The sequence below is a fragment of the Natrix helvetica genome (genome assembly GCF_964273705.1).
Source record: "Natrix helvetica genome assembly, chromosome: 1".
NCBI lineage: Eukaryota > Metazoa > Chordata > Lepidosauria > Squamata > Natricidae > Natrix > Natrix helvetica.
In genome coordinates this window covers 229408110-229423288 of record NC_138548.1, presented here as the reverse complement: position 1 = coordinate 229423288, position 15179 = coordinate 229408110, and the positions used below count along the sequence as shown (strand labels likewise).

Here is a 15179-nt window from a genome sequence, read left to right as displayed (position 1 = left end):
TTTTTCTTGAGTGCTTGGGTGGTTGTAGTTGGTAAAACATATTCCTATATTTTTAATTTATTATACTTTATTATCTTTTACTGGAAACACAGCATGAATTGTTGGTTTGAAATGCTTACATGTTCATCTAGGCCCAGCAGGTGACACTATTGAGCTATTAATGAACGAGACTTGATTTTAAAACAAAATCAGGGAAGGAAAAATTATATTCTTTTTTATTACATTTGTTTGTCATCCATCTCACTGTGAAATGATTCTGGGTGGCTGTGAGGCCATATTAAACAGAAACTAAGGGCAAAAGACAACAAGATGTTGGAAATAAATTAGCATTTTATAGCAATGTCATTTAAGGAACATTTAAGATTTTCAGTCTGGATGTAGTTTTGGAAAAAATATTATCTACATTTCAGAAGTAGCAGCATGCCCTAAATATTATAGCTGGGAAGACAATGCATCTCCATCCATCTCTAGAAGTCATCTTGAGGCCTGAAGGCAAGTGATGCTTTGCCTAAAAGGTATAGGATTTGGGGAGAATTTAAATCAGACAAATCCAGTGTAAACTGGAATTCATTAGAGTTACCACAGTAGAATCCTGCATAGAAGGAGACTTGGGAATGTGTGATTGTCTAATCATGGTACAAATCACCTGAGATTGATTTCATCCTTCACTAATGTGGCCTGATTGATTTTGTTCACATGTAAACATTTATGTTTTTGAGCAATTGCGTACATTCAGCCAACCATGGCCCTGTGTGACCTCAGCAAACTTGGTTTCTTTTCTTAAAAAGCATTAGCATAAAAGAGCCTACATTCAGACAAAACACTGGCCCATACTGTGTGGCTAAATTGAAGGCAATCATGAAGAATTGATGTGCTGGATGAAGTCAGAAAATTGGGTCCAGAAGCTGTAAGGCAAGAGCTGTGTGGCACAGTAGTTAGAATGCAGTACTGCTGGCTACTTCTGCTGACTGATGGCTTCCAGCAGTTTGAATCACACCAGGATCAAGGTTGACTCAGCCTTTGATCCTTCCGAGGTTGGTAAAATGAGGATCCAGATTGTTGGGGCAATGTGCTGACTCTGTAAATTGCTAAGGGAGGGCTGTAAAGCACTATAAAGCGGTATGTAAGTCTAAGTCTAATAAGTCTCAATGCTATTGTTATACATAGGTTCAGCAGGTCATGTCACCCAGAGGTGGTATTCAGCGGGTTCTGACGATTTCTGGAGAAATACCAGCTCTGACTGGCCCCGCCCCCATCTATTCTCTGCCTCCCAAGTCCCAGCTGATCAGGAGGAAATGGAGATTTTATAGCATCCTTCCCCTGGAGTGGGGAGGAAATGGAGATTTTACAGCATCCTTCCCCTGCGACGCCCACCAAACCACATCACGACCACAGAACTGTAGTAAAATTTTTTGAATCCCACCACTGATGTCACCCCTGTCAACATCTGCAGCGACAGATGTTCTGAATCTCTCACATAAAACAGTGCAGACGCACAATGAATACACTGGCATACACGAAGCTTTAAAAAAAAGTATGCGCGGCGTGCAAGGGATTGGACGGAGGCGTCCTACGCCTCCAGCAAAGCTCTGGAGCCACTCAAATGAAGGAATCTGAGCGACCGCCGTCAAGGGATCCTCCTTTCGGCCGTTGTCGGAAAGAAGGCGCATCTCCACCCTTCCCGTTTCAGGATTCGCAGCAGGAATAGGAAAGAACGACGAGGGACATTATTGGGTCAGCCGGAGTTCCTCGCGCCCCTCCGCACGCCCGGATTGGGTCTCCTTCCACGGCTTTGGCAATTGGTCTAGGGCAGGTTAAACATCCGTCCGCAACAACCTCTTTCACGGTCGCTGATTGGGCCTCTCTAACGCCGAATCCGATTGGACAACGGGCGAAGCGCTTCGGTGGCTAGAGCGGTTCCGTTGTCCTCGAGCCGAACTCAATTTTTTGGATCTCGGGGGAGGCGAGGGAGGGAGAAGAGAAAGGAGGAATAAGGTGGGAGCGGAGTGAGTTCTCCGTTGTTCCTATTGGCCGGCGCTCCGCCGAAGAGAAACGCCTTTCTCATTGGCTGAAGGAAAGAGGGCGCCTGTGTCCTGTTGGTTGCGGGGCTCGCGCAGCCTTCGACGATTTCGCTCGCTTCTCCCTTACGGGTGGGCGGGGCTCCACTTTCCCCGGCGCTTGGTGGCGGCGGCGGCGGCCTGAGGTGAGGAGGGGAACTGTATAGCGGCATGGATGGATGAGGTTTTCCGCCGAGGTGGGTAAGACGGTGGCGCGTGTGGGAACAAGGTGAAGAGCCGGGGAGGTTGGGCGTCGGGGCGCGGGCGGGCACAAAAGCATGTGGGAAAGGAGCCTCGGAGGAAAGAGGCTGGAAGGAAAGGAGTCGCGGCAGGGACAGGCAGGCAACCGAGGGAATGGCCCAGTGTTGGGGGAACAAGGGGGTGGGCTTTTAGAGGCAAGGCCATGGAGAGGCGGCGGGCTGGAGAGCGCAGAGGCGATGTGGCGGTGGAGGAAGGAGGGGTTTTTCATATGTGGCAGGCAGCAGGACTGAAGCTCAGCCCGGAGCCTTGGAAGGCTTCCCTCAACTCCCCACGGCAGAGGAACGATATCCGTATCCCACGAAAAATAGGGCGGAGGGACCCTCTCGGAAAAGTAGAAGACGCCTTGGCTTTTTTTGGGGGGGGGGAGAGAGACTCTGGTCCTTTACTGATAAGGACACCCCCTTTCCCAGGACAAGTAACAAAGGACCGTTTACCAAAAAAAAAAGGCTGCACGGCAAAGCTGCTCCGATTCAGGAGAACCGTTCATCAAACAACCTGGTAAACGCCTTTAAAAAGGACGCGAGAAAGTCCTGAACTTGCCCCAAGAGAGAATCTCTTCGGGATTTGTTTTCCAGACCGAATGAGAGTCTGTGCATTGTTTCCACATGCCCTAAACCTTTTAATTCCACTGTCACACACACACACCATCATCCAGCACCAAAGGGAGAGATGATGGAAGGAGGAAGGAGGCAAAATAACTTTGGGGATGATGAGAACTCACAAAGGTTTAGAAAATGCAAATTGTGGCTCTGTTCTAGCAGTACTGTAAACCTCTAGCTATATAGTATTTGCATCTGAACTGCAGCATTTTGGTATTTGAAAAAAATGTTTTCAATGGGGGACCACAGTAGCTAAAGAGTGCAAAAGTGAAATACTGCTGAAGTGAATTATAGTTATTGGTATTCTAAAGTGACAATGCACTGATGCCTGTTTGCAATGAAAAGGTGAAACAGAGAAGCTTGTATGTCTATGGAGATTCTCCATCATCCAGGTCATGGTTGTCCCAAAGGTAGTTTTTCCAAAAGGCAACTGGACTTCCTTTTCACCAAGAAAGTCTGGTTGCTTTTTGGAAAAAGCACCTGTGGGACAGAGAAGTTTGTCGAGAGCATGGCTTTAGACTGAATGGAATTGTATTCGTTAAGCAGAAAAGATAAATCAAGGCAAAACAGAGAGGAAAAGAATGTCCTAAGATTAGAGGCTGAGTTTTCCTGTTTAATTATATAGCTCCATTCACACAGTACTAAATTAACTGTGGTTTGTGGCTTTAATGTGAAATGTGAACCCATTCCAAGAAAGGAAATGTATTTATTTGCCTGATTTCAAAGATGCGTGTAAGTTGGGATAAACAGTTTTGGTCCTTAGGGCTTTTGCTACCATATTAGTTGTGACACTTCTACATTATGATCTTTGAAAGTAATTGAAAGTTGCAGACTGTGAACATGCAGAGTTCTTCGTGTTTGTGATCAACAAGACTAAAATAGCTTGGTAAGGGACTACAGTACTCAAAAGCCAATTAGCCAGATGTTGCTGTTTTAACGTAGATGTTGTTCAGGCTTTGAAAAGGATAAATCTTTTTGTTGTTGTTCAGTACCACAGAATGAAGTGAAAAACAGACTAGATCTGACAAAGAAGTATTTGCTGTCTTGGTTCAAAGTAGAGCCATCAAAACATCTACATTGGCAGGTTTCTCAGATTATCAGATACATTATAGGCTAATGATGCTATATAAATATAGAAAGCATAGTTAGACAGATAAGGTGCATGGTTCAGAATTATATGATAGGAATGAAACACTGTGGTTACTTTTAAATCTTTTTTCTTCCTTTTTTTAGGTTTTAAAATTGGACATTGTGGCTAGATGTCTTATGTTTGAGATAAAATGACAGCTACCTGTTCTATTTTATATTGAATAGTTGGTTGTACTCCTTAGATTTGAGTGATTTTTATATGATGGCCTAATCTGTGCAGTTTAGAAATGTTTTCAATTGATTTACTTCGATTATAGATTTGTTGCATCTGCAGTGTAAAATATTAATGAACATTAACATTAGTCTCCACTTAATGTATGTCAAATAATGTTCAATGGTTAAATAAAACAGTTTAAAAATCATAATTTATTCCTTAACACTTTATTAGGCTATTTAGCATAGGAAGTCAATGTCCTTGATTGTCAGTGGTAATTTCTTAATTTTCTGTAGTGATTAAAACAGACAGACAAGAACTATACATTGCAACTAATAATAACAGGACCTTTATACTCAGAAATTTCTTTGGCAACTGAGGACCATATGTTATCAGTACTGTACTTAATTTCAAAGCTGCATTCAAAACTTTTAAAATACTCTCTACATAGCTGAATTATTTGCTCCAAAATTTTGAATTTATATGCAATGTTTCTATACTGTAGATCTTTCTAGAGCTGTGGAACTTTTTTGGAAAAGGGACTTCTTTCAAGCCAATTTGGTCTAGTGGTTGAGGCACCAAGCTAGAAAACCAGAGAAAGTAAGTTCTAGTCCTGCCTTAGCCAGGAAAGCCAGCTGGATGTCCTTGGGCCAGTTTCTCTCAGCCCAATTCATTTCACAGGGTTATTGTTATGTGGAAAATAGGAGGAGGAAAGTGTGTTGGATATGTTCACTGCTTTAGAGTTATCTGTAAAAATAATGAAGGCGGGATACATAAAAATGCAATAAATAAAAATAAATTTTAAAAAACATATTTCTGAATTGTTAAAGTGACTGTATCTTTTCCCAGGCTTATGTGGTTGCTTTGGAAGCTGCTTATGATCTTCTCTGCACATGTATCCATCCATACACAGTGATTTCATTTCATGTTCCCACTTGTTCTAGAACATCTCTTTTGAGGGACTTGCACAACTCTGTAACCATGTGAAAATCTTCATATACTGTTTATCACATTTTGGGATCTGAAGCTCTTCTAATTCTATTGTCTTCATTGTTGTCATGAACATGTCAGTTATAGATTTATACTAAGACTTTTCACTTTTTTTACATTTTAAGAAACTCCCTTTTCCAAATTTTATGCAGTTTATTTCAAAGCTATCACATCTCAGGCTGTATTTATAAAGTATACTATTTATATTTTATAAACTATTGTACCAGATATTACGGTCTGAGAATAAACATGCTTTTGCTTTTTGGAATTCATTTTATTAAGCTACAATCCTGTGGAATTATCTGGGAATAAGTAGCATTGAGTTCAATGTGGCTGACTTTTGATAGGATTGCACTTCAAGAGAAGATGGTCCTAATCATAGATGGGTTTAACAGATTGATACAGCACAGGCAAGGAGGGAGGCTTGCTGCCTACAATCGCACAGGGTTTCAGAAGTACTTCTGCTTTTTGAGTGGCTTTGAAACTCAGGTGCAGCATTCAAATAATTGTATGCTGTCTGTTTATTCTTGAGCTCATTTGGTGACTAAAACATGCAGTCACTTTGAATCTCAATTTTTAAAAAATGCAAGTTAATCCATCAAAAGCATTGCTTACTCTTCCGGCTGTCATTATGTACACAATGAACACGTGTTTAGAAATGCTGTTTTATAAGATGGGATTCTTCAATAGGGTAGATACCAACCGGTAAATGGATGCTTAATATTTTATGAAACCAATCAAGTTTTGTAACAAACAACCACTTTTCTTGTTCTTAGAATTTCAACTAGATGTATACAGTCTTGAGTATTATGAGATGGGATTTTTTGTCAAAAAAGTTACAAAACCAACAATGAATGTAAGGTAAAGTTGTGTTTAAAGCTGTTTCCTAGGACACTATCTAAAGCAATTTTCTTTTTCTGCTCTTTCATAGGCAGAAATTCAGATATAAATTCAAATGCATCACACCATGCAGGGATGGGCAGTTATTTTACCAAAGGGTGACATGAAAAACAGGGACTGTTCTGGAGGGCTGAACCAATAGAACTATGACATGCATGCATACATAAGCATAAACTGGGGGGAGTTGGGGAGCAGTCACCTTCAAAATAAAAGCAATCCACTTGGGCCAGATAGGGATAGCCAAAGGTCCTGACGCAGATAGGGATAGTCAAAGATCCTGATGTGACCTGGGGCCCGTAAAATGATTAGTGTATACTTGTTTGATGTATGTGATAACATTCTGAAAGAACTGATGGCCATATTGATTACAGGATAATTATCTGCACTTAAGTTCTGTTATGATTCTCTTTTCCCAATCTGGGCTAGGTGGATTTCTTTGTCACTATCCATTTTCATAGAAGATATACATCATAATTCTTGTTTTCTATATCTATGTCTAAGCCTCAGTTACAATGGTTGTGAATGCACTGTTGGGAGATTGGAAGCTTGGGATAGATTGTCAGGAGAAAGTCTATGTGGTCACTAGGTGTCAAAATTGATTTGATGGCAAATAAATCAAAATCAATGTCCAGTATTGTGCACCAGAAGTCAAAAATTGGCTCACAGGCACATTTTTAAAAAGTCTTAGTATATTTTTGTTTTTTTCACAGTTTGCTGTGTTCTTGATCTTAGTAGCCTCCAGTTGAGCAAGAGTCTGTCCCTTTCTAGCTTGTGAAACTTCATAAAATATTAATGTTGTGTAAATATTAATGTAGCTGAGGGCTGGCTACAGGTATCATAAAGCCAGTTGTTTTTTCTAAGTACCCAGGTCTAACTCAATTTATAAGAAACAGTTTGGTACAGTTCTGAGAATTTAAAAGTGTTGTGTCATGCAGTCCGCAAACGTGGTTAATTTTCTATTAGTATGTGTGGCTTCTGGCTGAACAGACTATTGCCTTTTATAAAAATAGTTGCATAAAACAGCCCTTACTTTTATGTAATGCTTCTAGAGTTGCTACTTGATTTTGGGACAGTTATTCATGAGTAAGGATCAACATGCTTATTCTCACAGCAATTATTTTGTCTTGTGGGAAACAACCATAACAACAGTTCTTTATATAGCTGGAATAACTGATTTGACTACTATTTTTTAAAGCATAGCTTTGTGTTAAAAGCTGGAAGCTAATCATCTTGGGCTACAGTCCAAAGTTGCCATTTGGTATATAGACAAATACTGAAAATTTGCACAGTGGTACACCAGAGATAGGTTTGACAGTATACTGTTTTGTTTTTAAAATATTTGATGGATATATTAAATGTACCTGATTCCGTTACATTCTTGTGTAATTGATTTTCTTGACTTAGCAATAGCAATAGCACTTAGATTTATATACTGCTTTACAGAGTCAGCACATTGCCCTCAACACTCTGGGTCCTCATTTTACCAACCTCAGAAGGATGGAAGACTGAATCAACCTTGAGCCTGTCAAGATCGAACTGTCGAACTGCTAGCAGTTGGCAATCAGCAGAATTAGCCTGCAGTGCTGCATTTTAACCACTGCTCCATCATGGCTCTTACAATTCTATTTATTTCTAAAATTTTAAAAGTGCCTGTCTCCCTCACAGAGGGCCTCTGGACTGTGTGTAAATAATATATTAAAAACAATATATAAAATTTAAAAGGCAATCTGTGTTAAAAATTAAAAGGCAGGGGGAAAGGGCTTTCAGGGCACTAACCAGTTACATGTCCCTCTGTCCACCCCAAGTAAGCCTGCAGAGCCATGATTTCATGCCAATGCAGAAGCCCAGGAAAATGGGGCCTGCCTCACCTCTGGTGGAAGAGCCACCATGGTGCAGTGGTTAGAACGCAGTACTGCAGGCTACTTCTGCTGCCTGCCAGCTGCCTGCAAATTGGCCGATTGAATCTCACCAGGCTCAAGGTTGACTCAGCCTTCCATCGTTCCAAGGGCAGTAAAATGAGATCTTGTTTGTTGGGGGCAATATGCTGACTCTGTAATCGCTTAGAGAGGGCTGTAAAGTATTGTGAAACGGTATATAAGTCTAAATGCTATTGCTATTTTCTGGAGCGAGGGACAGGAGGCTCCAGTGGATGGTATTGTCACGCCCATTTGGCCATGAGACTGGGATGAAGCTGAAGACACGACTCTGTGCTCCACCCTTTCTTTTCCAGTTCATCTCAGTCCGGCCAGATAACGAGACCTATTTTAAACTTCTACGGTTTTTACCTACTGGAACCTCCTTGCCTCTGCAGTCTCTGTGAATAGCTCCCTGCTCTAGCCTGTAAGTAGCTCTAGGTGGTTTCCTTCCTAGCCACCAGGGAGTGTTACTTTGTATCCCTTGGATCGGAGAGACTGCTAGAGGTTGCGGCAGCCATTTCTGGCACCGCCAAACACGTGGCGCCGATTCCCGGGGCTTTTGGCGATCGGGAGGCTTGAAGCTCGGGATTTCCAGCCCCACGGCCTCCCATCGCTCCAATTCAACGGACGACGACTTCGGCGGCTGGGATTCCAAAAAGGTTTTTTTGAATTGCGGGTGCGCTGTGGAGCAGCGGAGAGCGCACGGAGCTACATCGAGCTGAGGCAAGCCTCGGTGGCAGCCCCCACATACACCGCTCTCAGTGTTGAGGCAGGGGCTGCCCAGAAGGGGAGGAAGCAGCATCTGAGCCTGCATTGATTCTCCTTTAACTGTTGCAGCTGAAGAGAAAGAGCCAGGAGACTGTGCAAGGAGGGTGAGTAATATTTCCATATTCCTTATTCCCACGTGGCCAAGATGGCGGAAGAGGCGGGAAGATCCCCTTCACTCCCATGCTCACCAGGGGAGGGCTCATCAACCAGGCAGCGACCCACTGCCTCTGCCAGGGCCCAAAGGACTACCATCCCCCGCCCCTCTCGTGCCACCCAGAGTGACAAACTAAGGAGGCATAAGGCCCTTTCGAAGACCTTCTCCAGGGCTGAGAAACTGAAGGCCTTACAGGGTAGGCTTAGTGCTTCCCACCCTGGGCATCCCCCCCCCCCCAGGTTCTCCAGATTCCCTAGGGAGTTTTTTTGGGGGAAATCCCCCTCTCCTTCCCTCTCTCTGGAAGACCAGGACATGGACTTGGAGGATCCCTGTGCTCACGTGGATCCTTTAGAGGATCAGGCCCTACCCAGGCCTCCACTAGCTCCCCAAGCTGGGGTGGCTCAAAATCCAGAGAATTCCAGCTGGGATTCTCTGGATGTGGACAATCTTCCAAGAGGGTTACAGAATCTCATTTAAAGAGCAATTTCCTCCGGAATTGCACACGGACTGCAACAGCAGGCCGCTCAGTCCCTAGCACCAGATCAAGGTGGGAACCCTAGAGCCAGCTCATCCCAGGCTTGCCCTCCATCCGATCCAGTGAACCGCCCTGCCTCTCCTTCCCTGATTAGTGAAGACTCAGTAGCTGGGGATAGACCCCAGAGAGATCCTGACCTATCTGAGGATGAGGAGGATGACAAGCTGGAGCCTCCGGCATTTACTGGACTATTCCCCCCTAATATATTCCGATCTCTTCTATGCAAACCGTGTGCCACTGCACAGGTAGAAGAGGGGGGGGCAGAGGGAGCAAAGGAGGGAGCTAAGGAGGACGCCTCAGAGGGGACTGCAGCAAAAAAGCCTCAGGGCCCAGTCTTCTCTGAGGCCAAGCTGGTGAAGGAGGAGATCCCTGCTCCTCAACTCTTTCTGGAAGTGGTGAAAAAACAATGGGAAAAGCCCACTGCCTTCCCAAACCCTGGCAACAATGACAGACGCTTCTATAATATTGAGCCAGATTTCTCCCAAGCATTACAGCTACCCACCATGGACCCACCTGTGGTGGCCCTGGCATCTCCTGCGTCTCTGATGGCCAAGGACGTGGCAGACAACCTTAAGGCAGATGACAGGAAGGTGGAGATGACCCTGAGGAAGACATTCCAGTCAGTGGCCTAGGCCATCAAAGCAGCAGCATAGGCTTCCTTCATCAAACGCACAGCTGTCCTGTGGATGGAGAAGATCCAGGAACGCATTCCCCCAGAAGATGTGTGGCTGCATCAGGATTTAAACAAGTTAGTGGCAGTGGCGCAGTTCTCAGCTGATGCCACACAAAATGCAATGAAGTTTGCTTCCAGGGCTATGGCATCGTCTGTGACCTCCCGTCGCCTCCTTTGGCTCCGTGGGTGGCAGGCGGACAGCAAGTCAAAGTGGCAGCTGGCGTCAGCCGACTATAACCTCTTCGGGGCCGCCCTGGAACCGCTCCTCGTGAAGACAAAAATAAAAAAAAAGTTCTACCCACCTCAATGAAGAAGGCAGAGCTAAGGTCTACCCCTTTCTACTGCAAGCCCTTGTATCGACCCCTGGAACCGGAAGCTCAACAGAGCAGGTACTCTTTCCCAAGGTCAGAGAGGCAATCTGAACGTAACTTCAATAGGGACAGATCCCGCTTCCAGACACAGAGTAAGCGGCCCTTTCGAGGGGGAGGTGGGCGCCCCTACCGCCGGGGCAAATAGGTCGAGGCCAACCCCACCCATTGGCAGTTGCCTGGCTCTCTTTTCCGAGGCCTGGGCGGAGATCTCAGACGTGTGGGTGCTCAGTACAGTCACTCATGGGCTTCGACTAGAATTCACCTCTATTCCCCCAAACTACTACTGCACATTCCCCCCATCTCAAAACATAGACAAGCGCAGGCGGATGCGTCAGGCTATTAAACATCTGCTTGACATTGCCGTAATAGAGCAGGTCCCCTCGGACCAGGTGGGTGAGGGGTTCTACTCAAACTTGTTCCTAGTGCCAAAGGCTTCAAAGGTCTGGAGGGCGATTCTCGACCCGAAGCTCTTGAACCAATATCTAGTTTACTGCAAGTTTAAGATGGCATCCCTTAAGTCCATCCTGGCAGGCATACGGGTAGGGGACCATGGCATCCATAGACCTCACGGAGGCGTAACTCCATATCCCCATTCTCCCAAGCGTTTCCTCTGGTTTTCATATCTGGGGCACCATTACCAATACAGGGCCTTGCCCTTTGGGTTGTCCTCTGCACCCAGGACATTCATGAAGGTACTGGCAGTAGCGGCGGCGTACCTCAGGGGTTTCCCCATTAGATTGAGTTGCTACCTGGATGACGTCCTCGTCCAGGGGGCATCCCCGTCTCAGACAAGGGTGGATCTTATGCAGGTCATAGACACCCTGCAATGGTTGGGGTTCTCTGTTAACTTCAAAAAAAATTCCCTCGTCCCATCCACTACGTTACTCCATCTAGGGATGGTGATAGATTCCCGTTCAGGGAAGGTTTTCCTCTCCCCGGACCACAGGTCCAGTTTGATTAAGATGGTTAAGCAGGTCCGCAGGGACTGTTATGTTCCCATAGCCTTTCTCTCCAGCCTGTTGGGGAAGCTCATATTTATTTATTATTCACACTTATAGACCGCCCCCTCTCCCGGGGCATCGAGGTAGTACCATGGGCATGGTTGCACGCCAGGACTCTGCAGTGGTGATTCCTACCGTTCCAGAGGGCCAATACAAGCAGCTCGCCGGCCAAGGTTGAGGCCACCCCTCTGGTACTGATCTCTCTCAAGTGGTGGCTGTCCCCAGCCTTGCTCAAGGGGTGCGAGTTCAGGAACCAGGAACGCCTTGTCCTCACAACGGACGCCAGTCTTTTTGGCTGGGGGGGCGACCCTGAGATCCCAGTTGGCGCAAGGTCGATGGTCATGGCAGGAGCTCTGACACAATATCAACTGGTTGGAGCTCCGGGCGATCCATCTGGCACTTCGGCACTTTCGGACCTCTGTCGGGGGCCATCACATCCTGGTTCTCACCGACAACGTGGCAGCCAAAGCTCACATCAATCGACAGGGCGGTACACGGTCCAAGGTACTGCACACCGAGGTGATGTCGCTGGGCAACTGGGCGGAGAGACAACTGTGGTCAATCCGGGTGGAGCACATCACGGGGATCGACAACCATCAAGCAGACTGGCTAAGTCGAGAGACGATGGAGAGTGGAGAGTGGAGCCTATCCCTGGAGCTGTTCCAGAGCATCTGCCAGAGGTTCGGATGACCAGTGGTGGACCTCTTTGCTACTCCGGCCAACTCCCAGCTCCCTCGGTTGTTCTCTCGGTTCCCAGATCGGCGAACAGAAGGGGTCAACGCCCTTCGCACAAGATGGCCAAAGGGGCTGCTGTACGCATTTCCTCCCCTCCCCCGCATTCCCGGGGTAGTTCAGAAGCTAGTCAGGGAACAGGCAGAGCTGATACTGGTGGCACCTCACTGGCCGAGGAGGCCCTGGTTCTCAGATCTCAAGATCCTGTCAGTCTGACTTCCTTGGCGGATCCCGGAGGGGGAAATAGAGCTGCACCAAGGGAAGCTTATGCACCTGGAGCCACACTGGCTGCAACTAGCCGTGTGGAGATTGAGCAGGAGCACCTGAGAGGGGCCCACCTGTCCCTGCGGGTGATTAAAACCATAGAGGCCTCATGCAGGAAATCTACCACGAGAATCTATGATTCCATCTGGACTTCCTTCGTAACCTGGTGCCAGGCAAACCAGGTGGAGCCCACCAGGGCCTCAGTTCCACAAGTCCTGGAATTTATCCAGGATGGCTTGAATAAGGGGCTGTCCCGGGGCACTGTGCGCACTTAGCTGCCCTTGCCACAATCCTCCCAGGTGACGGCCCGGTTCCCCTCACCCAACTACCCGTTGTGAAGAGGTTCCTTCGGGGGGTCTCCAACCTGCATCCCCCAGTGGTGCATAGATTCCCCACGTGGAACCTCCTCACTGTCCTACGGGCTCTCATGGGGGAGCCCTTTGAGCCGTTGAGGACGGTTAGCTTGAAGCATCTAACTCTTCAGGTGCTGTTTCTAGTCACTATTGCGTCGGCTAGACGGTTTCAGAGCTAGGAGCACTCTCCTCCAGGGAGGACTTGTGCATGTTCCACAACAACAGGGTCATCTTGAGATTAGATCCAGCTTTTCTTCCAAAGGTGAATTCCATCTTCCACCGTTCCCAGAATCTTGTCCTTCTGGATTTCTGTCCAAACCCAGTTAGGGAACGGGAACAGCAGTGGCACCAGTTGGATGTTCGATGGGTCCTGCATATTTACTTGAAGAGGACGACATCCTTTCGGAGGTCTTTTCCTATCTTTACAACCTTCTGTCCTGGGTAAAAGGGTAATGTCTTCCACCATTAGCAGGTGGATCCCGCTTAGTCATCTCCCTGGCATACGAGTCCCAGAAGTTGCCGGTGCCGGCTGGCATCACGGCTCACTCGACGAGGAACGTCGCCACCTTGGCAGCTTGGGCCTCCCGGGCCCCGATAGACAACATTTGACAACATCTATAGACAACATAGACAACGTGGGCCTCCCCATCGCCATTCATCCGACATTACAGTTTAGACGCGTTCGCATCGGCTGATGCGGCGTTCGGGCGCAGGGTGCTACAGCAGGTTATTGCAGACCATTAGTTCCCCGCCCATGGGACTTAGCTTTGGAAGGTCCCATCCACTGGAGCCTCCTGTCCCTCGCTCTGGAGAATGGCCGTTGGTTTTACCTGAACTGCTATTTTCAGGGCTCGGACAGGAGGCTCCAGTTCCCGCCCTAGGTGCTGGGGTGGTGGGAGTTCTCCTTTGTGCCTTGTTTTCAGGTCTCGGGGAAACTCACTTCGATGAACTGGAGAAGAAAGGGTGGAGCACAGAGGCGTGTCTTCAGCTTCACCCCAGTCTCGTGGCCAAATGGGCGTAACAATACCATCCACTGGAGCTTCCTGTCCGAGCCCCGAAAATAGCAGTTCAGATAAGACCAACTGCCATTTTACAGGGCAGAGACAATGGCAAAGAAGGCTCTCTTCTTGGACCCTGCCAGTCAGAATTCTTTTAATGGATGGCGTCTGAACATTCCTTCCCTACCTGACCAGTGTGGTGAGCTGATGTAACAAGATGAAGACAGTTACATAGATTACCTGGCCCCATGCCATGTAGGGCTTAAAAGTCAAAACCAATATCATGAATTGGACTTGGAAGCAAACCAGCACAGCAGAGATGTTACATGTACTGTTTTTGGGGCACTCAAAATTGCCCATGCAACCTTACATTCTATACCAGCCGAAGCTTCCAGGTAACTTTTCAAGGGTAGCCTTGAAAAGCGATGCTTTGCAATAGTCCAAATGAGAGATGACCTGGTCATGAGTGACTGATTCATTCAGATGGTGCCTGTGACTTTCATTATTGTCTAATCAGAGAAAATATTTCGTATAGAATAAACCATTCAGGAAACAAAATGGAATAGCTTAGTTAAATAATGTATGTTCCTGAAGTATTCTTTTTGAAGAAAAAAAATTGAATGGGTTTCAAGATGGGTGGATATGGCAGTTTTTAAGCGCTTGAAACTTTTAGGGTTGTGTATTTCTTTCAGCCAATTTTTTTCTTTCACTGAAGTCTTTTTGTATGTGGGAAGCAAAAGAATGACATTGAAATAAAACACATTTCTTAGTAGCCAGTATATAATTTTTAATTGCAGTATTGTTAACATTGTTCTCTTATTTGCATTCTTTGTGCAGCTGTGATCTTCATTTACTTTTTCCTAGACTCTGAGGCGGGTTTGTGCATGATATGGTAATATGATGATGTTACTGATGATATGCAATTAGGTATGACTGTTTTTTCATTATTTGGGGTGGATTCCCCCCCCCCTTTCTAGGTGTGCTAACTTGTCCAACGTACCTTAGAGTGTATCTGTTTTCTAAATGGAAAAAAAGCAAGACAGTGTATAGCGGTTTTGGAACGGTATTTGCACCGTTTGGGGGATAATACGGTATATAACTTGAAGGATGCAGTTCTTGAGGCCTGCTTAAAATGTGTAATAAACTCTAAATTCTAAAAGAAGTGAAATTACCTTCTTCTGGGAATATTGGTTGTCAAGTAAAGAACAGGGAGTTATATCTTGAAAAAAACTGAACCTTCAGCATTTTAAAATAGTATTTTTACTTTCCTTACTGATGTTGGATTGTATAGCTAACAGAGGTTT

The 15179-nt window shown here is 46.0% G+C and overlaps 1 protein-coding gene and 1 long non-coding RNA gene across 5 annotated transcripts in view; both read left to right on the top strand.

The window, feature by feature from the left end:
- Positions 1–15179, top strand: part of LOC309382097 — a 104773-nt gene that overhangs the window by 41990 nt on the left and 47604 nt on the right. The gene's annotated exons all lie outside the window — the stretch shown is intronic.
- Positions 1843–15179, top strand: part of SPATS2 (spermatogenesis associated serine rich 2) — a 60941-nt gene continuing 47604 nt past the window's right edge. Inside the window, exon 1 of one of the 4 annotated variants that reach the window (XM_081933355.1) lies at positions 1843–1995. Coding sequence is in view for 1 of the 4 variants with exons in the window: in XM_081933356.1 (XP_081789482.1) it covers positions 2233–2254 (22 nt within the window). In the remaining 3 variants the exon portion in view is untranslated. Of the gene's footprint in view, positions 1996–2027; positions 2255–15179 lie in introns of those variants that run through there. The other 3 variants (XM_081933356.1, XM_081933354.1, XM_081933353.1) reach the window with 3 other exon arrangements.